This window comes from Cyprinus carpio, chromosome B7, assembly GCF_018340385.1.
Source record: "Cyprinus carpio isolate SPL01 chromosome B7, ASM1834038v1, whole genome shotgun sequence".
In the NCBI taxonomy this organism is placed as follows: Eukaryota; Metazoa; Chordata; class Actinopteri; order Cypriniformes; family Cyprinidae; genus Cyprinus; species Cyprinus carpio.
The window spans coordinates 5,783,178-5,807,959 of NC_056603.1; the positions used below are offsets into that span (position 1 = coordinate 5,783,178).

Here is a 24,782-nt window from a genome sequence, read left to right on the forward strand (position 1 = left end):
AAGACATGTGATACTGTTTCAGAAAATAATGATTCCTTATCATCACATCTAAACTGGTTTCATTTCCCCATCGTGATCTTCTTCTTCTCTCGTGTCTGTAAACAGTGTGTGGTTGATATCCAGCACTGATGTGATGTAGCTTTTTCTCAGCCAGAGGATCTCTCAGTCCTAACATCCCATTTTCAGACAGATCCCAGACCTGTTCAAAGTAAAACAAAAAACACAAACAATTCAGATGAAGTTGTTTAATGGACAGTCAGACAGTTTAATGTTCTGTGTGATTTTAGCAGTGTGAACAACTATGACCCTTGAAGTACTGGACACATACCATTCTTCAAGCTGTTTTAAGACCTTTTGAGAAGCTTTTTCTTTGAAGACAATTTACCACATCCTCTTCTTTCATTCCTTTCAAGAGCATCACTTGGTCAAAACGCCTCATTTGGCCGATGAGATCATCTGTACAAAGTAAAAATTGTTAAAATACTGCAATAAACAATTTCATTATGCAAGAATTAAGAAAAAGTTACAGAGGCAAAGGACTTGCTCTTGAGACACCCCTTAGCATGTGACTGAAGTTTTTGCCTCTAGAATTCATCTATTGTTGCAGTAAATGTGTCTTTTTCCTCTAGAATCTTTCTCCAAAGTTCACGACTTCTCTCACAAATGTGTTTTAGTCTGTGCAGTGTAAGGCCTGGCTTCAAACCAATCAACTATCAATCCACAATTTATAACACAACATTTACAAAACAATGAAATAATGTAAACCACTTTTATAAAACTTGTATGCTTTTATTTAGGAAAAACAGGTGGTGTTTTTTAAAAACTTAAGATGAAAAATGTTCCAGTCACACTTTGCTAACATGCTGTGATTGTAATAGTTGTATCAAAAAAAAAAAAAAACATTAGAAAGAATAATCACGGCTGACATGAACAGTCCTGTGAGAGATCATCATAAAGTGCTGTAACACATAACACAGCATTGCTTCAATACACACATACCAGTGGACAGCTTTCTGTCTTCGTTTGGGCACAAGATGGCCATCTTCATTCCTCATCCTGAGCAAATAATTTCCTTGGTCTTCTTCTCATCTGTAAAACAAGATAATCTCTACTTACTCTGTGTGCAATTAATATTGCTCATTAAACATATAATTAAAATCATTTAAAATAAGATTCAGACCAGAACATTTGATGAGTAAATATTGATTCAAAAATATTCGAAACAAATGTACCTGGGCAGGGCTGATCATGGCAAGATTCGCTGAGACTCAGTAATAGCTCTTTTAGTTTTTAGCAAGGTTTGTGAGGGTTGGCTCTTAAAAGGGCTGTTGAGCTCGATATTGTGGACCTTTATAGTATTAATGGGGTTATGTGTTGTAGATCTTGTAAGACAGAAAGGAAGGAAATATTATTACATTACATGCAACTTATACATTACTGTGGGTTTTTTTTAGACCTTGAATGTGGCTTGTGAGTAGAGGCTGTATAATTAAATGTTAAATGCATCCATTACTAAAAGCAAGTCATTAATAACAAGCTATATTCATATGAATTATTTTAAAAATGATTACATGCTTTCAGGACTGTTATCAGTAGTGTAATTGATCTGGTTCTGACAAATTAATCAAAGATTTGATATATCATGTGACACATCAAACTAGCATTTCCACTCGTGGAAACATAAATGACGAGGTGCAGAGAGATATCATGTATAGTTGGAACATGAACTGATGGGGCTTATTTGAAGTACCGGTAATTTATTAAGAAGCCAATGGACAATAAAAACTTTCTGACTGTGTGGGGCATTTGACTACTTTTCCAAGAAGAGCGCAACTGATTTATCAATATTGTGATAGTGTCAGATGAGACGGTCCTGGGGCTTGTACAATATCATACAAGTGTTAAACTGAATTACTGAATTATTAAGACCTTTGATGTGCGACTATGTTTAGGGTTCTTACTAATGGGGCATTCTTTTAATACTTTTACCCTGTCCAAATAGCCACACTTGCGGTCTTGGCCACTTGAAAGCGTGTGTACAGTACGTGACAGTCCGTGCACCAGTCTTAATAATGCCAAAGCGCAGTGCCCTTAACGCACACTAAACCCACACTATCTCCAATACTGCTCCGAAACGCTATACCAGGCTTAGTGTATCCCATCATGCATCATGTTTTGGAATAAATTGTGAGACTTTTTGCAGAGATCTTACGAGGGGTCACGGAAACCTTTCCAATGTATGTGAAATATTAATAATAATAATAATTAGATATTGAAAATAATTTAGTAGTAAAACAAAGTGTTGCACGGTTTCTTGGTGCACAGAAAAGTATATTTATTTTGTACATCATTTGCAATTGCTTTTTTATCACTTAATTAGAAGCACCACAAATTAAATTGTCATCTGTAATAGGGACTATTGAAAAGACATTTAGAAGTTTATTTTAAAATGCAATGTTGAAACTAAAAAAAATAATAATAAATCTCTGTAAAAACTTAAATGTGTGCCATAAGGCAGTGGTTCCCAATCCTGGTCCGGGAGAACACCCAATACTGCACATTTGAGATGTCTTCCTATTCAAACACACCTGATTCAACTCATCAGCTCATCAGCGAAGACTCCAAGACTTCAAAAGTGTGTGTCACACAAGAGAGACACCAAAACCATGCAGTGTTGGGGTTCTCCAGGACCAGGATTGGGAACCACTGCCATCAGGTCATGAAAAGTTCGACACACACTTGTGGTCTTCATGCTCACTCGAACACTTGGCCAAATACAGGAAATATGTCAGATAAGTAATCAAGTGGTCAAGTGCAAAGATGGCAAGTGTGGGTATTTGGACAGTGCAAGAGTTTAAGAAACAACAAATGCTGTGCAAATTATAACAGCAGTTTGATAAAGAGGTAAAACTAACACAGACTTACTGCTGCAAATGTGTGCCTCCGCAGCTTTCTGTGTTCTCCATTTCTGAAGGAATACCTCTCCACAAACACGACTGGGCTGACTGCTTCCTTTACGTCTTTTCAGCTAAAAAAAATAAATAAAAATAATAAAAAGGGGTGGGGGGGAGACAGAATTTTAAATATAAATATTTAAGATATAAACTGATATGAATGAACTGCAAGATGGGAAAAAATTAGGGCTGTCAAATGATTAATCACGATTAATCACATCCAAAATAAAAGTTTTGTTTACATAATATATGTGTGTGTACTGTGTATATTTATTATGTATATATAAATACGCACACATTCATGTGTATATATGTAAGAAAATTTTTTTTGTTTATATATTAAATATATTTATATATAATATAAGATATAATAATAAAAATATATAAATGTATATACATGTAAATATTTTCTAAATATATAATTTATGTGTGTGTATTTATATAAACATAATAAATATACCCTGTACAGATACATATATTATGTAAACAAAACTTTTATTTTGGATGTGATTAATCGTGATTAATCATTTGACAGCCCTAGAATTAATTTGTGTGTGATTAATCGTGATTTTTTTTTTTTTTTACATAGAAAGGTTTTAATAGCATGGTACCGTAAATGTGATTACTGTGATATCTGTCATATAAAACCACATCAAAACACTACCATTACAGTTGTACAACCATAGTTGGTTTGGTGATTATTGTGCTATTGCTATACCATAGTAAAACTACAGTTACTGTGGTAAAAACATGGTAAATGTCCCGTTCCTGGGTTTTAACTTCAAATTTCATTTGTTACTATTGTACGTGTCGTGATCACCATGATTTTACTACAAATACAACTTACATCTTTGAACCTGATATGAATATAAAACTGATCCAAGGTCTATGGCACGTCACGTGACAGATAGAGTTCAATCACCTCGGTTAGCAGCTGTCTTCATTTAGTTAAACACAATAAAACTCAAAGACAGACTCGGATGACCGATATAATACAGCGAGTAAACATACGGCGCTATTCTGATTAATAAAGAAGACGGAATACATTTTATAACAGGCATTAAATCAGCGTATTTACTACTACTCACCCAACCTGTGGCACATGTAAACTGATGGCAAATATCGCGATGTGCGCTGAATGAGACTTCTTGAACGTGATTTCATAGCGATAAACATCTCATGCCCTTCGCGTCTGAGTACTGAAGCCAAAAGTTTCCCACTGAAAGCAATGTAGGTCCTAGTGCGTCGATATAGCGACGCCGAGGGGCGCCTTTGGCGTCTTCATAGTGACGCTAGAGGCGCTTGACCATGCGTCAGTTTTTGGCGCTTTAGGAGTGAGAATGGGTTGTCACACAACACATTTTGTGTGTGTGTGTGTCTGTGTGTGTGTGTGTGTGTGTGTGTGTGTGTGTGTGTGTGTGTGTGTGTGTGTGTGTGTGTGTGTGTGTGTGTGTAACCTGTTTATATTAAATGATTAGTTAGTGAGGCTGACCACAGCAGCATCAGTGAGATGAAGATCAACAACCAAACACTTGATCCCACAACCACAGCAGTGACCAGAAGAGAAGATGAAGCTGTGAGACAGGAGAACACACACATGCAGATCTGTTTGTGAGTGACATACTGTATGATATTATTATAAAGGTACATTAAATCACTCATTATTCCCAGACCTCTGACTGAGATCCAGCTGTGCAGTGACTCTCCTCTCTCTGTTTTACAGTAGTAGAAACCCTCATGTGACTTTGAGACAGTCGTGATGCTCATCTCTCCTGTCGTCTGATTCTGGACGAGGGATCTGTCTTTATAGAAATCAGCTCTGAGGATCGAGGAGTTTGTAGATCGATGTAAACAGTGTAGAGTCAGAGTATCTCCCTCAATCACAGGATCAACAGAACTCTCCAGAATCACATCACCATCTACAAAACACACAAAATAATGTGTGCTTACTGCAAATAGTAAGAATATATAAACACTTCATAATTAAAAATAATTTCATTATGAATTGAAGTGAATGTATACAGTCAAAACTTTTTTAAATGACTTGTTTATCGGATTATATGAAAATATGCAAATATGCAAATGAAATTGAAATGAAATGTATAAATTCATTCAAATTAGCCACAAATTCATCAAAATTGAAAATACACATTTTAATAACAGTGTGTTGTCAGTAACACTTTATAATACTGTTTCATAATTAGTGAAGACAATAACTACAGAAGACCACATGAGTAACGCTATATTAGCACTCTAGTAACTACTAGTATCTAACAAGAAACTCTGATTAATTAATTAGTATGTGCTTAGTCGAATGTGGTAGCTCACTATTAGTGAATCAATAACTATTATTTTTTTCATAGAACTACTAACTCGATTCAGTTCAAGTTTAGGTCACACTTTATATTAGGTGGCCTTAACTACTGTGTACTTACATCAATTGTGTTCATGTTGTATTGCAAAACACTTTTGCTGATGTTGAGGTGAGATATGGGTAAGCTATTAGGGACAGGTTTGGTGGTATTGGTAGGTTTAAGGATGGGTCAAACGTGTAATACATAAAAGTAATTACATTAATTACAGATGTAATAACATATAGGTATTTTAAAAAAATATATAAGTACCGCTACAGTGTAAAAATATGTCTGTTCGTCTTTTCACAATAAGTGCATTGTACCAAATGATTAATTTAAATGTAAGTACATAAAGCTAATGCCACCTAATATAAAATAGGACCAAAGTGTATTTGTATAGCGCTTTTCATGAAACAAATCGTTGCAATGCAGTTTTACAGAAAACAGGCATGTGATCAGCTAGAGACAAAAAAAAAGGAAAATCTGACTGTGCCCCAAGTCACGCCCCCAGCACTAATTATAAAAATATATAGCACATTAGAAGATATATCTTATATTTAAAAAAAATATATACTGTCCTGTAAAAAAAAAAAAAAAAAAAAAAAAAAAACAGCATTTAATAATAATGACAACAAAATAGTAATATATTATAATAAAGTACTATAATATATTATGGTGAAGTATATAGAATTGAGTACACAGAGTACACAGTTTGCGCAGGGCACCAACTCCCAGGGGGGCACCATCCCAGTTGCTCAAAATAAAAAAACACACACAATCATTCACCCATCTGTGCCAGTGGGAAAAGACATCAGCTATCCGGCGCACAGAAAAGAAAACGAAATAAAGTAAAAAAACTGGCATAAAGTTGGCTTGAGTTGGACGTTTGATATTTGCAAATTTAGGGACCATCTCTAAAGTTACATGTGATATTGGTATATACTTTTTTTAATACAGCGAGACCAAAAGCTGTAGTGAAGGTGAGTCCAGATGAGCGTGTGTTCAGAGGAGAGAGAGTCACTCTCACATGTGACATACAGAGAGCAGGACACATTCAGTGGACATACAGCTGGTTTAAAGATGGTTCAGTCATCAGAGACGTCACTGAGAGACTCTACAGCATCACATCTGTGTCTGATAGAGCTGTATACAGCTGTAGAGGAGAGAGATCAGACTCACGGAGATCACACATCAGTGCTGCTGTTACACTGACTGTATCAGGTGAGGGTTCATGTTCACATCTGTTTAATGATCATTTAAATCAATATTTTTGGCTCAACATTTTTCTTCTATTATATTTATTTTATTTTACTATATTTTTATTTAGCAGCAACATCTGTACTTATAGAGCAATGAAGCACTTTTAGTCATTATTCTGTTGCTGAGCTTATATACTTGTGCCTGTTTTACTGAATGTATTATACTGAACTGTAACTTGTGACAAGACTTTCCATTATTATGGACATCGACATCTTTGATATTTACTTTAGTCACTGTCACTGTGTTTACAGATGAAATTTAAGACTATCATGAGAACCAAAATTGGCTTTAGTGAGAGAGTTCAATACAGATAAATTTTGTACTGAAATGAAAAGAAACGAATAAGGTGACTTACAGATAATGATGTGAAATGAGTTGATGAAGTCTTCAGATAGTCTGCTGAAGTTGATTGAGGTTCAGTTGCTCCTCATATGAGGTTGTAGCTGGAGGTCTTCAGCTCTCCTTCAGCAGGAGCTTCATTCTGCTTTCTATGACGAGTCAGAGGTGTTTGTCTGAGGACGAGACGGAGACAGAGCCTCCAGAAAACACTCAGATTAGAAAAATGACAATACAAAAGCAAAACACAACAAATGTTATGAAAGATGACAAAATAATTTACCTACATACTTTTTTTAACACATATACAAAATATAATTATTTTCACTGTAAGTGCTGTTTTTGTCATTCTCAATAGATTTACCCAGATCTACACTGACTGTGACTCCAGACAGTCCTGTATTCACTGGAGAGACAGTCACTCTGAAGTGTGTGATTGAGTCTTACTTACAGATAACTGGCCAGAGATATGAGTGGTATAAAGACAGTGAGATATGAGTGGTATAAAGACAGTGTAATGTTACAGACATCTGATCGTTACACTGTAAACAGAGACACTCTCACTATCAGAGGAGTAATTACATCTGATCAGGGTCAGTACTGGTGTAGAGGACAGAGAGATAAAAGACCAAAATCATCACATTTAAGCTCTGCTGTTTATCTCACTGTGATGGGTGAGTAGTTCTCTTAACCCTTTGATGCACAACATGGGTCTAAAGTGACCCATCTGAGTTTATTTTTTATACATCTTTGCAAGAAATTAATTGCATCATTCAGTATTCCAGGAATTCCTCAATTAACTTGTTTTTGGCCATCTCAATCCATGTATCATTTGATCATTCTTTTTTTTTATCTAATATTGGAAGTAGAAAAATGATAAAATGGCTCCTTTTTCTGTTTTTCACGGGGGGATTCTTTTTTTTTTTTAAAACAGAATTCAGCTTAAATATTCATTTTTCGTTCAGGGGTAGAAAAGTAAATAAACAGCTTGAATATTCGATTTCTACACATGGGCGGGAATTAAACACCCCTTTCTGCTGACTGGTCAGCTGAAGATCAAACTCATCAGTTCTTCCATAGTATCAAGTAGCAGAATAATAGTCCTCTGCTGCTTCGGTCGCCGTGATTTTGCCAAACAAAACATGTTCCTGGATCAACATCTTTTGATGATCCTGGATCAACGTTATTGTCCAAAAATATAGACTTAACCCAATCCCTACCCCTAAACCTAACCCTACCCATAATTTATTCCTAAAATCAGTGGGAAATGATAGCTTATTAACAAGGGTGTAGAAGCACCTAACCCTGATTGCAAGCCTAAAACCTATATTTTCTGAAAATATACGCCTAATTCTGATTGGCTGATTAGAATGTTGTTCCAGGATCAACAAGGATGTTGATCCAGGAACATGTTGTACTTGGTGAAATCACGCTCACCCTGCTGCTTCAGTTATATGGATTCTTAACACATTTGTTACAACTACATTTAATCATTTTTCATCTAACAAATAGGCTAATGAATAGCTCGACACAACTCATGCAGGGCAGAGTCAGATAGGGCTTTCTTCTGTGTAGAAATAAATTCTATTATTTGCATCAGCTGGGCATGGTAGGGTATGATATGACAGCTGTCATAGCCTACCCTGCTCACCCAGTAAGTCTGTTTGTTTTAATTAAGAAATGTATTAATTAATTTGTTTCAAAATAAATATTTTAAACGCTAAGACAATAAGGAAAGAATCATATATTGGCTTGGGTATATATAGGCCTGTTCACGCAAGAAATGTCATTCGGACTGACAACCGGAGAACAACAGATATTAAATAGCCCACTGTTAGAGTTTTATAATGTAGTCTTGTGTTTTATTAAAATTGATTATAACTGATATCTCAAAAGGATATGCACTTGTACGTGGTGTGAGCTGCAGCGCACTCGCACACACAGGGCTGCAATGCAAGATTTTCATAAAATATAATAACTTGCCATTCCGGTTTGTTTCTCACTAAACCCTCAGTATACCTTCAGAATGCTTGGAATATATGCCACGAGATGCATAGGATTATTTTACAACAGATATACATCCGCTTCAAAAAAAAAAAAACCTAAAGCAGGAACATATTTACTGCAGAAAACCATACACCTGCCCCACATTTCACAACTAAACATGGCTGCTTTTGTATATATGATGCATTTCGTCTTATTTTTCACATGTATTAACACAGAAAATATTTGATATATTGTAAAAGATAACTGGATATAATATTTAAATATTTGGCTATGGTTAACTTGACCATTAAATCTATTACTATTGAGACAGAGAAACATGTCCAATACTAGTGTTGTTTTTGGTGGCCTGTTTTAATTTTAGTCTTAGTTTAGTCTTTGAGTCTTCTTAGATGAAGAAGACTCATTTGATGACACTGAAGACTTGTCTGATGAGTCCTCTAAGAGGAAATTCAGATCCAGTCCAATAGATTGAGTAAAAATGGTTTACACCTACTCATGTATGTGGAGAACATGGAGGTGACCCATGGTGCTATGGTACAAAGTGCTGGATGTTGCCACCCTCATTGCTTACACAAAAGGTGGCCAATGTTTGTCCTGAAGAGTCACAGTCTTGCAGAGTTCAATTTCAACCCTAATCAAACACTGCCAATTTGAGATGGCGCTGTACACTCTTAAAAAGTAAAGATGCTTCACAGTGTCATAGAAGAACCTTTTTGTCTAAATGGTTCCAAAAATAACCTTTAACATCTGAAGAACCTTTCTGTTTCACAAAAGGTTCTTTGTGGTGAAAGAAGGTTCTTCAGATTATAAAAAGGTAAAGAAGAGATGGTTCTTTAAAGAACCTTTGACTGAATGGTTCTTTGTGGAACCAAAAATGGTTCTTCTATGGCATCGCTGTGAAGAACCTTTTAAGCACCTTTATTTTTAAGAGTGTACCTGTGCGGTTTTATTTAGTTTTATTTTCATCTATTTTGTCACATTCATTGCAACTCACTACATTTACACTACAGACAGTTCAATTTCAGTATTATCAGTTACCAGTGATATGTGTATGCTATGTGTGACAAAGTGGCAAATAATCATATTTGCATGTGTTACATGTGTTGGTCTAAATAGCTGCTAAAATAAGTATTTTAACAAAATGTCTTTATTCTTTTGTTTTATCATTCTAGCACTGATGGGTCATTTTTGACCCATGTGTGTATACTTGGTGTAGTAACAAACAATTTTGTGATAATTGTAAAAAAAATATTTTAAATATTCATGGATCATGGAATTTATAGGTCAAGGAATATTAAATGCTGAAATAAACTGATTTCAAAAAATAAAATTGGGAATGGGAACTGCTGCATTATGCAGTGATAAATGATTCAAACTCTGTTATCACATGACCACATCACACTTCCATTTAATTCAGTAATTAGTGTCCAATTATCAGTTCGAAATAAATGTGGATTAAATTAAAAAAGAAAAGTGTGATTTAGGACTCTTGATAAATTTGCACACTTACCACAAGACTGCTTGACTAGTTATACTGAAGGTTTATTACAGTCTTAAATGATACTGTAAATATTTGTAAACATGTAATAATATGCAAATATCAATACAAACTACAAATTAATTATGTTTATTTAATGCAGTGTTTTTCTCATTAAGAGCAGGTTTCATACGGATGCTGGGAAATCCTTGAAAAAACTTGAATTTTAACGTAGTGTTTTAAAGGTTTGAAAAGTAATTGGATTTTGGATAAAGTGCTTGAAACTGCTTGAAATTGCAAATGTAATGCATTGGTTTTATAATAATATACTTTATTACAGAAAAATGTTAGCTCGCTTTTTAGACAAAATGCCTTTTGGATAAAATGAAAACAGTTCTGCTCAACTCTGCACGTGTGGCCAGAGCTGGGTAGTAACTGATTACATGTAATCTGGATTACATGTTATCTGGAAAATACTCGTAATCAGACTACAGTTACTTTTTTATGGATTACATGATTAGATATTATTCACACAGTAGCAATAAATTATTCATAATTTATTGATTCTCTCTAATTCCTCTTATTTTATCTTTTATATTTTCCTTTCTAAAAAAGCCTGCTGCTTATATACATTCAGAAAGTTTTGTGGACATTCATACAGAGATCAGTCATTAGTTAGGTGTTTACACAGCATTTGACCTCTGGATTTACAAACATTATTACAGGTTCAAGAAGTGTTTCAACATTGCATCAACTACTGATGAACACATTCTTTTTTATTTGAATCATCATTCAGTATGTTATTTAACCATGTATTATTGAAAGGCTTTTGTCTTTCAAACTCATTAAAATGCACAAATTCTCATTATTTCTTATTTGCAGACATTCTCAAACTTGTCATCTGAACCTCTTTCACCTTTACTTTAAAGTGGTGGTCAATCAGCAATTCTGTAAAAGACAAAATCTCCCTTTGCATTGAACTTGGAGCGTTGTAACGTTGCAGATGTTTATGCTCAAACAGCAACGTTACACACTAACTAAAGTAAAATAAAAAAAAGAGAAATCATAATCAATGACACATTTACGTACCCATGAGATTCTAAAATAAATGTTTTAATAATTAAATAACACATTTGTGTGTTCAGAGTTCTCTGACATTGGTTACTGGTCATATGGCGTGCAGGCAAACATTAATTTTTTTTATTATTTTTTTTTAATATTAACTTTTTGTATTATTTTGATTTGTTATTTTAAAATGATTTTTTTTTTTTTACATTTTTATGATTTAATTACTTGTTAGCCTTTCATTAAACACACAAATTCCCTGAAGTTCCTTAACGAACCCCAGTTTGGGAAACCTTGATGTAATATAATATTTATTGCACTTCATGTTGTTAATTACAATGAAAGGAATATATTTTCTCACTCTTTGTATTTTTACATCATTATGGTTCAATATTATCCTGTTTAATACAGAGAGACCAAAAGCTGTATTGAAGGTGAGTCCAGATGAGCGTGTGTTCAGAGGAGAGAGAGTCACTCTCACATGTGACATACAGAGAGCAGGAGACATTCAGTGGACATACAGCTGGTTTAAAGATGGTTCAGTCATCAGAGACGTCACTGAGAGACTCTACAGCATCACATCTGTGTCTGATAGAGCTGAACACAGCTGTAGAGGAGAGAGATCAGACTCACAGAGATCACACATCAGTGCTGCTGTTACACTGACTGTATCAGGTGAGTGTTCATGTTCACAACTGTTTAATGATCATTTAAAACAGTATTTGTGGCTCAATACTTTTGTTATACTCACATCTGTCCTTATTAAAGGGCTGAAGCACTTTTAGATGCAGATGTAGAACTGCGTGTGCATAAGCCTCAGTAACAAGTTCACTATTCAGTATTTCATGCACAAACAAGTAAAACTTAACCATGTTCATTTATGTTGTTTGTTTGTTTTTTGTTTGTTTGTTTTTTCTAGGCAAACATACCGGTTTTTATAAAGATTAAGCTTATTGTTAAATGTGCAGGATGCATAGATGTCAGAATTATTTTTCTGATGCAGACAAATATTCAATGATTTTTCTAACTCTGACTCTTCAGGATCTGAGTGTGTTCTTGTTCTCCTGCAGATCTGAAGCCAAAGCCTGAACTCACATCAGATCCTGCAGGAGCTGCACTGACAGGAAACACAGTGACTTTGATCTGTCACATGAATCCAGCCACTGGATGGGACTTTTACTGGTACAAACACACACTGAACTCTGAGACAAAGAAGAAAAAAACTAACTACTACAGAGTGAAGATTGATTCAGTGTCTGATGGAGGCCAGTACAGGTGTAGAGCTGGAAGAGGGAAACCAGTCTATTACACAGAATACGGTGATGCACTGTGGGTAAATGTTACAGGTGAAAGAGAACATAGTATCTGACACAACATACAGATCAGAGACAATATCTGCAGAACTCCTAAAACTTTGAATCTAAAATAAATGCAATAATCTGTGTTTGTGCAGTGAGTCCTAAAGCTGTGGTGACGGTTCGACCTTATGAACGAGTGTTCAGAGGAGAAAACAGTCGCTCTCAGATGTGATATAAAGTGGGGAGGAGACACTGAGTGGACGTACAGATGGGAAACAGAGGGAACAAACTACAAACATAACTCAGTCTCAACACAAGAGCTGAACATCAGCGGTGTTAAAGACTTTCACAGCGGTAAATACAGCTGTAGAGGACAGACGGGAACACAACACTCTCAGCGCAGTGATGCTGTTACTCTGAATGTATCAGGTGAGTTTGTGTGTGTGTTCATTATCATCAGTGTGAACAGCTTCTCTCTCTATAACTCTCTCATGTTGTGTTCAGCTGAAGCTCAGGCAGCAGTGCGAGTGTCTCCACAGCCGTGGCTGACTGAAGGAGACTCAGTGACTCTGATCTGTGAGGTTACAGGCTCCTCTACAGGCTGGACGTTCAGCTGGTTCAGAGATGATGATCGTCTGTCAGACAGCAGCAGAGGAGCTGGAGGCTCTTACACTCTCAGTCCTGCTGCTCTACAGCACACAGGAGTTTATACGTGCAGAGCAGAGAGAGGACGACCGGCCTATTACACAAAGAACAGTAGCACACAGACACTGTGGATCACTGGTGAGTCAGATCATATTTCAGCATCTCTGTTTTAAGTTTATTTGATATGTAATAAAACAATCATCAGAACATGTTTTGCAAGTGTCTGAGGGTGTTTAGTGACCAGACACCTAAAATTCATAGATTACTGGAGTGTTTGTGCCCCATAACTGTTGGTAAAAACTGCTTCTCTAGCTTCACCAGCTGGCTAATTTATGATGCATTTGATCTTCACTAAACTAATCTTTAGACTGAATGCAAGGTTGTTGTTTTGGTTTTTTTTAGCAAATGTTTTGTTTAGTAAAGACAAAGTATAGACATTTATAATCTCACAAAAAAATTATATTTCGAATAAATGCTGCTCTTTTGAACTTTAAGTTCATTAAAAGAATCCTAAGAAAAAAAGCTTCATGGTTTCCCCAAAAATATGAAGCAGCGTAACATTAAAAATAAAAATGTTTGCTGAGCAGCACATCAGCATAATAGAAAGTTTTCTGAAGGATCATGTGACAAATCTGAAATCTCCTTGTAAGTCCATCTTAAACGATGCAAGCAGCATGTTTAACTTGAGTTTGATCTCTGTCTCAGGTGTTTCTCCTTCAGTCTCTCTGGTGGTCAGTCCCAACAGAAGTCAACACTTCTCGTCTGACTCTCTCTCTCTGAGCTGTGAGGATCAGAGGAACTCTGCTGGATGGACAGTGAGAAGATACACAGACAGAAACACAGAAGATTGTTCAAAACAAACAGGATCTACATGTCGAATCGTCTCTCTCAGCACATCTGACTCTGGAGTTTACTGGTGTCAGTCTGAATCTGGAGAGAAACGTCATCCTCTCAACATCACTGTTCACAGTGAGTCCTGTTTCTAATCACAACATGACTAATCAAGTATATCCAGTTGTATCTGTAATACTCCTTCCACATGAAAGGTTACAGTGATTAGCAATGCCGATGACAGGCTTTTGAGAAAATAAATGTAGTGATCTCATCATTGCAACTCGAGTTTTAAACTTTCACAAATGCTTTCATCATAACTAACAGTGCAAACATGATGTAGAGATTCATTGTGCAGTGCAGACTGTGTCACTGATAATAAACTCCACTGACTATAAAGTGAGCATTCTTAGATCACTTTCTGAATATAATTTAAGATTATACATTAGAATGAACAACGTTACTTCTATGTTGTGGTATTACTGTCAGGTCCATATCTTACAGTGAAAGTATGTTTGCAAAAGCCTGCACCGAAACTGCAACTGATTTACCAAAGAATCCACAGTGAACAAAGTGAACTGAACAGGCAAATAATGCTCTACTGAGACATCCACATAGATAAAGATAAAAAAGCATTTTCCTAGCATTAGGATCCTTCGAAAGATAATTTTATTTATAGTCTGCTCTTCTTTCCTTCTCATCAATGGGCGGAGCCAAAGACGTGATGTAGTTGTTGATCTGATTCTGCAGAGGTGGTCTTTTACATCATAATGTGGCAAAATATGAAGCTTTCCTTCTAGTGTGCTTTGTTTTGATGATGGATGTTTTTGTTTTATGTGAGATATTTTTTTGCAATGAATGTCATAAGATGTTTTAACAATGACTTCTTATATCAAGGAAAATTTGATTTCTTAACTCATGACCCATAGATTAATATAAAAAGTACAATTTAATTCATAATATCAGCATTTTTACCTATGCACTGTTTTGATATATTCTTACTTTCTGTTGTGTAGATGGTGATGTGATTCTGGAGAGTTCTGTTGATCCTGTGATTGAGGGACATACTCTGACTCTACACTGTTTACATCGATCTACAAACTCCACGATCCTCAGAGCTGATTTCTATAAAGACGGATCCCTCGTCCAGAATCAGACGACAGGAGAGATGAGCATCACGACTGTCTCAAAGTCACATGAGGGTTTCTACTACTGTAAAACAGAGAGAGGAGAGTCACTGCACAGCTGGATCTCAGTCAGAGGTGAGAGTCTGTGGAGTTCAGTCTCTGTCAGATGATGCGATTTTACTCCTGAGCGATCAACTACTGACAGCTGTGTTTATTCACATAACATGAACAAAAGTGTCAAATCATGTTGAAAATACTGCATATTGTGCTGTTATAGTAGCCAACTACAAGTGAAATCATCACCTCATAACCAACATCCTATCATTCAATAATATTAAGAGTGCTGTAATTACACTCACTCAATAGCATTAAAATCAGATCAAGCATTTTAGTGGCGTTCCTGTCGAGATATGCCTGTAAATAAATTAATTATTTTTCTTTTAAATTCAGCTAGGAATTAATCTGAATGTGCTCATATGTGGTTAGCTAGTACAGCATTTTGGTGTGAGAAGCAGGATTGGTGTGTCCCTTTAGAACATTGAATTACATGAACATAAATCCGTACAAGGCTACATCTGGCCTACATTTCATTCTTAAGCATTGTCTGTTATCGTTAAGGAAGATAGTTTTTTTATTATTATTATTAACGCACAAACCCTGAGGCTGCATGTGTAAACAGCATTAAGCTAATTTAGTTGGAAAAGTAATAATTAACCCAAGGTCTGGGTAAATATAGGACAGAGCACATTTTTAGTTAATTTTACCCAGCAAATTGGGTTGATTTATTTTATTACAATTTAAGCTTCTTCTTTCTTTTTTTTTCACCTTATACATGAAATCATGTTTACAGATTAACTTAAATCCTCTAAACATTTGTAAATTACTCCACAACCACTGGTTTGCATGATAACTTTATTTTCCTTTATCATTTAAATTGTTTATATCGTCTTTGTAGGATATACATATTGCCTATTTAAACTCTTAAACAAACATTAAAAGTGGAAATTAAACAGAAGTAATTCACGTGTAATCGACCAGTCTCTGTTATTCTGTTTCCATCGTAACAGCGCTGGCTCTCGTGCCCGAGCTGGAGTCCTGTTCGGTGGGGAACTGCTCAGGCCGCCCTGCGTTTCCCTCATGGCTGAAATATACTGCGACTACCTCCATAATCTGCCGTAAACAAGCAGTAAATAGCTAAACATCTTAAGTATTTGTACTCTGTATCTTTATTAATAGAATTCTTTATTGTATGCTTTTCCATCACGCGTTAAGACCGGCGTGAAAGGTGATTCACACCGCGCACCTGTATGTTGCGCTGCATAGAATTGAACGATATACAGCACAGTAACGATTTTATATATAAAATGTAGGCTACACAAACCTGTATTTTACAGAAGAAATGCATCAGTTCAATGGTGCTTAAAACAGCTCTCTCCAGAAGAGGACACAAAATCCCTGCAATAAATAACTCAGATCCTGGGTTACGACTGACCTTAACCAGGAGCTGGTTAACACAAAAACTACTCAAACACTGAAAAAAGAATCCCCCGCCCCCAAAAAATGACACAAAAGGCTCAATCCAGCATTTGGGTTAAAAAAAAAATAAAACCCAGAATTTCAATATAGAACTATACTGTTTATTAATGTACTTTCATTTGCTTGTCCATCTGTTTTTCAGTGTCAGAAGGTCAGATTTCTGTTTCCAGCATCCTGTTTTCTTCTGGCAGCTTGTCCGTATCTGCTGTCGACAGTCGTGCTGCTGTTCAAATGTTACAGAGCGAGAGGTAACACTTCTGTCTGATCCGTCTCTCTCCATCTGTCTTTTTTCACAAATTATAAAAATTAATATTTGTGTGTATTTCACAGTTCCATCTGCTGAAGACCAAAGCCAGTACGCAGTGACAGAAGAAACTTCAACCTGATATTAACACGTTCTTAAAAATGTCAACATATTTGATTTACCTTACATCATTTATTTTTCATTAAACAACTATTTACATTTACATTTAGCAGACACTTTTATCCAAAGTGACTTACAAATGAGGACAATGGAAGCAATCAAAATCAACAAAAGAGCAATGATATACAAGTGCTATAACATGTCTCAGTTAGCTTAACGCAGTATATGTAGCAAGGGGTTTTAAATAATATAATAAATAAAAAGAAAACAGAATAGAAAAAGAATAGAGCAAGCTAGTGTTAGAGGTCTTTTTTTTGCTTGTTAATTGTATAATAAATGAAGACAGAATACAAAAAGATTAGAAAGCTATTTTTTTAAGAAAACAAGCAGCAATCAACTATCAATTAACTATTTTAGTGTCATTCCGCTTTTATATGCTCCTTTTGTCAAAAAAAAAAAAAAAAAAAAAACGTTCAGTGACATTATGACTTAGTGATGTTTGTCTGTTCTTCCAGTAGAAGTATTAAGTATTTAGTTAAGAATAGAGACCAAAGTTTTATTCTGTATGAATGAATAACTCTTTAAATTAATGTGTACATTTAAAAAAAAAAAACGAACATTGAGTAAATAAATATCTTGGTTTGTCTCGCATGCGTGTCATTGTTTGTAATTCATCGTCTGATCCGAAAACAATGTCAGTCTTAAATATTGAAAAGCAATTAAATGGGAGGGACACCATGGTTCCTTAGGACATTTTAAGAGAACAGACCTCCGCTGACATCACCATCAATTTTTTCATCATGGAACTCCTACAAGACTTCACTTTTATACTTTTTTATATATATTTACTTACTCCAGAAAATTGTTGGCCGAAACGATAAAAAGGCCCCAAGTTCTCCAGATTCATCATTCAATCTATAAATCTTCTCAAACTGGCCCTTTGTGGTTGAAACTGTAGACGAATAAATCCCGTGCTGACGAAATAGTAAGTATAAGATAAAATATCACTTTGTTCGTTTTATCTAACAACTTAACCATTTTTATTTTGTCCAAAGACTATTAAATAAACCAGCTAAAAAACAATGTTTCCAATAAGCAGTGTCATTTCGATAAATGGCTCTTTAAAGATAACATGGGTGGCTCTTAAAAGAGCCTTTGTGTTCTCTGATCAGCTCAGAGGAGGTCTACTTTGAGCTGGTGTATTTGGTCACGGCCTTTGTTCCCTCAGACACGGCGTGTTTGGCCAGTTCCCCGGGCAGCAGCAGACGCACGGCGGTCTGGATCTCTCTCGATGTGATGGTGGAGCGCTTGTTGTAGTGAGCGAGACGAGACGACTCACCGGCGATGCGCTCGAAGATGTCATTGACGAAAGAGTTCATGATGCCCATCGCCTTGGAGGAGATCCCGGTGTCAGGATGAACCTGCTTCAGCACTTTGTACACATATATAGCGTAGCTCTCCTTCCTGGATCTCTTACGCTTCTTCCCTCCTTTGCCGGCGGTCTTGGTGACGGCCTTCTTTGAGCCCTTCTTGGGCGCGGACTTTGCTGGTTCAGGCATGATGCTGTCTTTAAAATAAACAACCAATCTTAAATAACACCGTTGCTGCAACAAATGTTTTTATACATTGCTGTATGCTAATTTCAAAAAGGAAAACGGTGGTCTGTGATTGGTATGGACCAACCCACAGAATGATTTCATTGGCCACATTAAAGCCAATCAGAGGTTTTAAAATGTTAATCCCGCCCACCATCTCGTGCTTGACATCTACCATCCCCCCCCCATTCGTTTATGGTTCTTTGTTTGATTTTCCCGCCCATTTTGGATTTTTCAGACCGATATAATAAATACAATATTGTGAAAATAACTCCACTGTATAATGATACTATATTCTAATTTAACTTTTAACTATAAAGAAATTTATTACACTTAACCCTCAAACCATTAGCTGTACATAATTTTAACAATCATGAACACTAAACGATAGTAAATTTTAAGTCCTATCACAACAATAGACTTTAAGTTGCAGATAAACGAATCGTTTTACCGTTTGAAAACTTGTTATTTGTCGTTTAGGAGCATACACAACATCATGGCGGTGACAGTCTTTCTTTTAGCGTGCTCAGTGTAGGTCACGTAACGTTAATTCAAAGGAAATCATCTTTCATAGAAACATTGAGGTGGCTCTTAAAAGAGCCTTTGGGGTTTGTACGGCTGAAGCAGCTGTAGATTTAAGCGCGCTCTCCGCGGATGCGGCGCGCCAGTTGGATGTCTTTGGGCATGATAGTGACTCTCTTGGCGTGGATGGCGCACAAGTTGGTGTCCTCAAACAGACCGACCAAATAAGCCTCGCTAGCCTCCTGCAGCGCCATGACAGCTGAGCTCTGGAAGCGCAGATCCGTCTTGAAATCTTGAGCGATTTCTCTCACCAGACGCTGAAACGGCAGTTTGCGAATCAGCAGTTCAGTGGACTTCTGATAACGACGAATCTCTCTCAATGCCACGGTACCGGGCCTGTAACGGTGAGGCTTCTTAACACCACCGGTGGCGGGTGCGCTCTTACGAGCGGCTTTAGTCGCCAACTGCTTTCTCGGGGCTTTACCTCCGGTGGACTTACGAGCGGTTTGCTTGGTTCTTGCCATTATTATCTCACAGCAGCACTTCAAACAGTATGAACAAAATAAAGCGGTTAACAAAACGCAACGCTTATTTGAAGCCTACTGCCATGCGCTCATTGGACGGCAGAGATTCAGGGGTATTTGATTGGTTATTGTCTGGCGTCGCTACAAGACAGTTGACCAATGAATGTGCCTCTCATGTTTTCAAACAAGAGACGACAGTTTGTGGTTCCCGCCTAAAAAAAGTGTCACGTATTCTTGTTCTCTTTTTGTGTTATATGAAAACAGAAGTCAGATACTGTGATTGTTTTTTGTTGTTGTTGTTTTTAAACCTTCCTGAATGTGTGGAGTTGGACATTTGGAACTACGTACAAACTATTATATAATTTATATGTATAGATGGTTACCCACTTATGTCTCTTTTGAAAATACGCTCCTGACATGGCCAAATAAACATTACATTAAGTGTATAGTACTGCTGAAGATTAATGCAAGGTGACATGTTATTTGTTTTGAAACCACATGAATTTTCGAACTTAACTTTAGAGAAAAAAAAAATTAAAAGTTTCATTATATATATATATATATATATATATATGAGAGAGAGAGAGAGAGAGAGAGAGAGAGAGAGAGAGAGAGAGAGAGAAGACTATTTTATTTGAAACTTTCATTTTTTTTTTTTTTTTTTTTTTTTTTTACATATATACACACATACATACGGTCTATAATATACACACATTAAATTAAGTTAGATAATAAACCTTCAGTTTGTTTATACAAACTCAGACTGGATAAAAGAAAATCACTCTCTGAAGGAACCAATAGGTGGCTCTTAAAAGAGCCTTTGGTTTGAAGAGAAACTTCACTAGTTTACTTGGTCTTTGCGGGTTTCTCGGTCTTCTTGGGCAGCAGCACGGCCTGGATGTTGGGCAGCACGCCGCCCTGAGCGATGGTCACTCCGCCCAGAAGTTTGTTCAGCTCCTCGTCGTTGCGCACCGCCAGCTGCAGGTGACGGGGGATGATACGGGTCTTCTTGTTGTCCCGAGCGGCGTTTCCAGCCAACTCCAGAATTTCAGCGGTGAGATACTCGAGCACAGCGGCCAAATAAACCGGAGCACCGGCACCGACGCGCTCGGCATAGTTGCCTTTGCGAAGAAGCCTGTGAACACGACCGACGGGGAACTGCAGTCCAGCTCTGGAGGAGCGAGTCTTGGCCTTGGCGCGGGCCTTTCCACCTGTCTTACCTCTTCCACTCATTGTATGTGATGTTGTTTCTAAAGAAAGAATGAGCGTAGAGAAGGCTGCGATGTGACTTTAAAGAAAGCGTACCGGTCTCCTATTGGCTGGAGTGTGAACACGGTTTAAGCCAATCAGAGAACCTCCCTCCAAACCCAGCCCCCTTCAGCTGTTTACAAATCTCATTAGTTACATAGTAATAGTTTAAACTAGTGATGGGATTTATGGCTCTTTTGGCTCTTTTTAAATATTAAGTCAGTTTTAAGAAGCCAGCTTGGGGGCATCTCAGTTTATCCTGGAAATAATCACTGGGAGGAATGATGAGGTCTGATTTGTAGTCAATTAATTAAAACTCAGATATCACACACCAATATCTGAGTTTGAATTATTCTGAAATATTGATTATTACCTCATTTGTCATGTGTGGACTATATTCCATAGGGTTGCACAAATCCCTCTGCTTAGACAGTGACATCACTATTTTGGATTTACCTTTAGTACAAAAGTGTGTGTGTGTGTGTGTGTGTGTGTGTGTGTGTGTGTGTGTGTGTGTGTGTGGTGTGTGTGTGTGTGTGTGTAAAGCTACGTTGACTTATGTATATTCATACAATACCTACTCACAAATAAACATCAAAAACAAAGCCGGCTGCAATGAATTTCTGTGCAAAACAGCTTTTACTACAAACACTTCCACACAAGAACATTGTTATCACACAAGAACATTTTGATAGAAAACAAAAAATATTTAAAGTAGATAAAATTAGACAGGCACGCAGGGTTTTTTTCCACTGGAGTACTCACGTGAAGGATGCGTGCACAACTAATAACAAATATCATCATGCTATAAAGGGTTGGCCTGCGCTGGGTGCGCCCCTCCCCCTATAACTGTTCTGTCTCGCGGAGGAGCTCATTTGTGTGCAACTGTGTGAAACACGCATAGGAAAAAAGAACGACAGAAAGAACGGCTCCCCTCCAGCCGCGACTCGGCTCCCATCGTTCATGTTTATGAGCCATTCAAAAGAATCGGTTCGTTCGCGAACGTCACAACTCTAGTTTAAACGTGTATTAGCATCTATTTGTAAATACCTTTTAGTCAGTGTTGCCAATTTAACGACTTTTTTCCACCCCCCTTAACGATTTTTTTGTCCAAAAAAGCGACTAGCGAAAAATCTAGTGACTTTCTTGGACGAACCTTATTCAGTCTCTGAGACTCTCCGGTTCTTCCGCAGGAGCGCGAGGTCTCTCTCTCCCAGCGCACACACCTCTCTCTCTCTCTCTCTCTCTCTCTCTCTCTCTCTCTCTCTCAGAGAGCGCAGAGAGGAGCAGCACTTTCAGTTAAAAAAAGATATTCTGTTGCTTCTAACTCTATTTTACATGCAGGTATAGCCGAAAACACAGCACAGCCATTGTCTTAATCGTATGTGTATTTGATGTCATTACACAATGTCGTGAATAGTATTTTAGTGCAGATTAATATCTTTCAGAGCTGGTTATGTGGACCGCGTTTCAGTCATAATATTAATTCTGTTGTCTGACAACATAAACATTAAAAAGAATATTAATAAAAACCGTTTTATTGAGAATTTGGCTGCATTAAAATGCAGTACGTGAGCACAGGGAGGCAAGACAATACGACGCACTTACGTCATGAATATGCTAATTAGCGACATCTAGCGACTAATTTAGCTACTTTCCATTGAAAGAATATGGCAACACTGCTTTTAGTTTTCTTTTATAATTTATTACTAATTTTTTTTTTATTATTAATGGCATTTATATGACATTTTATGTATATAGCACTTGTTTTTTATTGTGCTACACGAATAATCCTGTTCGCTTAATTGTCTGGGTTTAAGAAAGATAATGATAGTTTAAAGTTTAACTTGAAGCAGTACTTCAATTCTTTTATCAATAATGTCCAAATTATGCAAGGACATGCTACTGGGCAGATAAGCGAGGAAATAAATGCTCTCGACTTTGAATTAGTGGGTGGCTCTTAAAAGAGCCGTTTTGATAAAGCGTCAGAAAAGACGCAGTTTATTTCTTTTTGGCTGCTGTCTTTTTAGGCTTGGCAGCTTTGGGTTTCGCCGTTTTGGGTTTGGCTACTTTGGCCTTTTTAGGGCTCTTGGCTGCTTTCTTAGGAGTCGCTGGTTTCTTTGCTTTCTTGGGGCTCTTCGTCGCCTTTTTAACAGCGGGTTTCTTGGCCTTCTTCGGGGATTTCTTAGCGGCGGGCTTCTTTGCGGTTGCAGCTTTGGGCTTCTTAGCGGCGGCAGGTTTCTTGGCTGCGGGCTTCTTTGCTGCGGGCTTCTTGGCTTTAGGAGCGGCTTTCTTGGCGGGTTTTGTCTTGGTCTCGGCTTGTTTCTTGTTGAGCTTGAACGAACCGGAGGCGCCGATTCCTTTGGTCTGGACCAGGATGCCTTTAGTCACCAGACTCTTAACGGCGATCTTGACGCGGGAGTTATTCTTCTCCACATCGTAGCCACCGGCAGCGAGCGCTTTCTTCAGGGAGGCGAGAGACACACCGCTCCTCTCCTTAGATGCGGACACAGCCTTGACGATGAGCTCGCCGACGCTCGGACCCGTTCTCTTGCGTTTAACTGCTGATTTCTTCTTGGCCGCTTTGGTGGCGGTAGCTGCTGGAGCGGTTTCTGCCATAATCTCTGGACTCGAGCTCTAACTGTAAACAACAATGAGGCTCTGCTGGGCGGCGCTGCGCATTTAACCACAACATGAGAACCGTGTAGACTCAATCTAGCCTGCTCAGTGTCTGTGCTTCTCCATGAGCGCCCGACGCTTGTGTTTTCTCCTGTCATATTTTGAATAAAATTGAAGTTGTTAAATAATTTAGTCGAGTAAAACCAACGTATACATCATGTAGAGGTACTGAACTTTATTTAGAGATCAAAGATTGCTACAAGTGAACGTTTGTTTTAACACCGTCAGATCAAATCCGCGGCGTGTGCACGGTAATGGACAGGGTTGCGTGTACTTTTCATGTAATATTGTGTATTAACAGTGGTGAATATTTGAATGTGTCGTCTGTGTTTTTAACAAACGCTTTGACAATGTGTTTAATGAAAGAAACATCGCGGATGGACTTGTAGAGTGTTTTATTCAGACGTTGTTTCGGTCAGCTTGAAGCACACGACACACCGGTCTGTCCTTCATCTCCGGTCACTGTTGCTTCTCACGATCCGCTGCTTTATTGATTCAAAACCCCCGATTAAATCTCAAACTCAACACCTGATCGCATATGTCATAACAGAGGGGTTTTTACACAGATTTTATTTTTAATTTATTTTTGCTGTTTTGTTTGAACTGGTGAACGAATTAATTTATTGGTACTGTGTGCAAGCGTTTGTTACAATAACATAAATGGAAGCAGATCATTCCTTTAACAAGGCTGGAAGGGAAATGTATATAATTTTTTTCCAGATATATAGCCTACTAATGCTTTATTGTTATGGCATGATCAGACATAGGCATATGAAACAACAGCATCAAAAAATAGTTTGGAAATATTATTTTTCAGTTGCTGCCTTTTTAGGAAATAATAACTCACAGACATATTTACAAATGTAAGAATTTTGGAGGTTTTGCGCATGATCTATATATATATATATATATATATATATATATATATATATATATATATATATATATATATATATATAT

The 24,782-nt window shown here is 37.1% G+C and overlaps 4 protein-coding genes, 1 long non-coding RNA gene and 1 pseudogene across 5 annotated transcripts; 1 reads left to right on the forward strand and 5 right to left on the reverse strand.

Annotated features, from left to right (window-relative positions):
• LOC122137815 lies at positions 1–1,350 on the reverse strand. The gene is made up of 4 exons (XR_006155085.1): positions 1,233–1,350; positions 1,000–1,089; positions 329–456; positions 1–199 (listed from the first exon to the last, which is right to left on the reverse strand). It is a non-coding gene; the product is annotated as an uncharacterized LOC122137815 (long non-coding RNA).
• A 10,474-nt stretch (positions 1,351–11,824) lies between these two features.
• On the forward strand, positions 11,825–17,438 carry LOC109090045 (annotated as a pseudogene).
• Positions 17,439–18,387: 949 nt separating this feature from the next.
• On the reverse strand, positions 18,388–18,881 carry LOC109092938 (histone H2B). Its single transcript, XM_042726808.1, has one exon. It carries the CDS (start codon positions 18,811–18,813, stop codon positions 18,439–18,441), a length of 375 nt encoding a protein of 124 aa, XP_042582742.1. The 5' UTR covers positions 18,814–18,881; the 3' UTR covers positions 18,388–18,438.
• Positions 18,882–19,432: 551 nt separating this feature from the next.
• Positions 19,433–19,954, reverse strand: LOC122137807 (histone H3). The gene has a single exon (XM_042726806.1). The coding sequence runs from the start codon at positions 19,893–19,895 to the stop codon at positions 19,485–19,487; it is 411 nt and encodes a 136-aa protein (XP_042582740.1). The 5' UTR covers positions 19,896–19,954; the 3' UTR covers positions 19,433–19,484.
• A 785-nt stretch (positions 19,955–20,739) lies between these two features.
• On the reverse strand, positions 20,740–21,165 carry LOC122137808 (histone H2A). Its single transcript, XM_042726807.1, has one exon. It carries the CDS (start codon positions 21,126–21,128, stop codon positions 20,742–20,744), a length of 387 nt encoding a protein of 128 aa, XP_042582741.1. The 5' UTR covers positions 21,129–21,165; the 3' UTR covers positions 20,740–20,741.
• A 1,755-nt stretch (positions 21,166–22,920) lies between these two features.
• zgc:110425 lies at positions 22,921–23,806 on the reverse strand. The gene has a single exon (XM_042726804.1). The coding sequence runs from the start codon at positions 23,760–23,762 to the stop codon at positions 23,145–23,147; it is 618 nt and encodes a 205-aa protein (XP_042582738.1). The 5' UTR covers positions 23,763–23,806; the 3' UTR covers positions 22,921–23,144.
• Between the last annotated feature and the right edge of the window lie 976 nt (positions 23,807–24,782).

Excerpts from the sequence above, each read along its gene's own strand:
- LOC109092938 (XM_042726808.1), bottom strand. The coding sequence starts at position 18,813 with ATGCCTGAACCAGCAAAGTCCGCGCCCAAGAAGGGCTCAAAGAAGGCC.
- LOC122137808 (XM_042726807.1), bottom strand. The coding sequence starts at position 21,128 with ATGAGTGGAAGAGGTAAGACAGGTGGAAAGGCCCGCGCCAAGGCCAAG.
- LOC122137807 (XM_042726806.1), bottom strand. The coding sequence starts at position 19,895 with ATGGCAAGAACCAAGCAAACCGCTCGTAAGTCCACCGGAGGTAAAGCC.
- zgc:110425 (XM_042726804.1), bottom strand. The coding sequence starts at position 23,762 with ATGGCAGAAACCGCTCCAGCAGCTACCGCCACCAAAGCGGCCAAGAAG.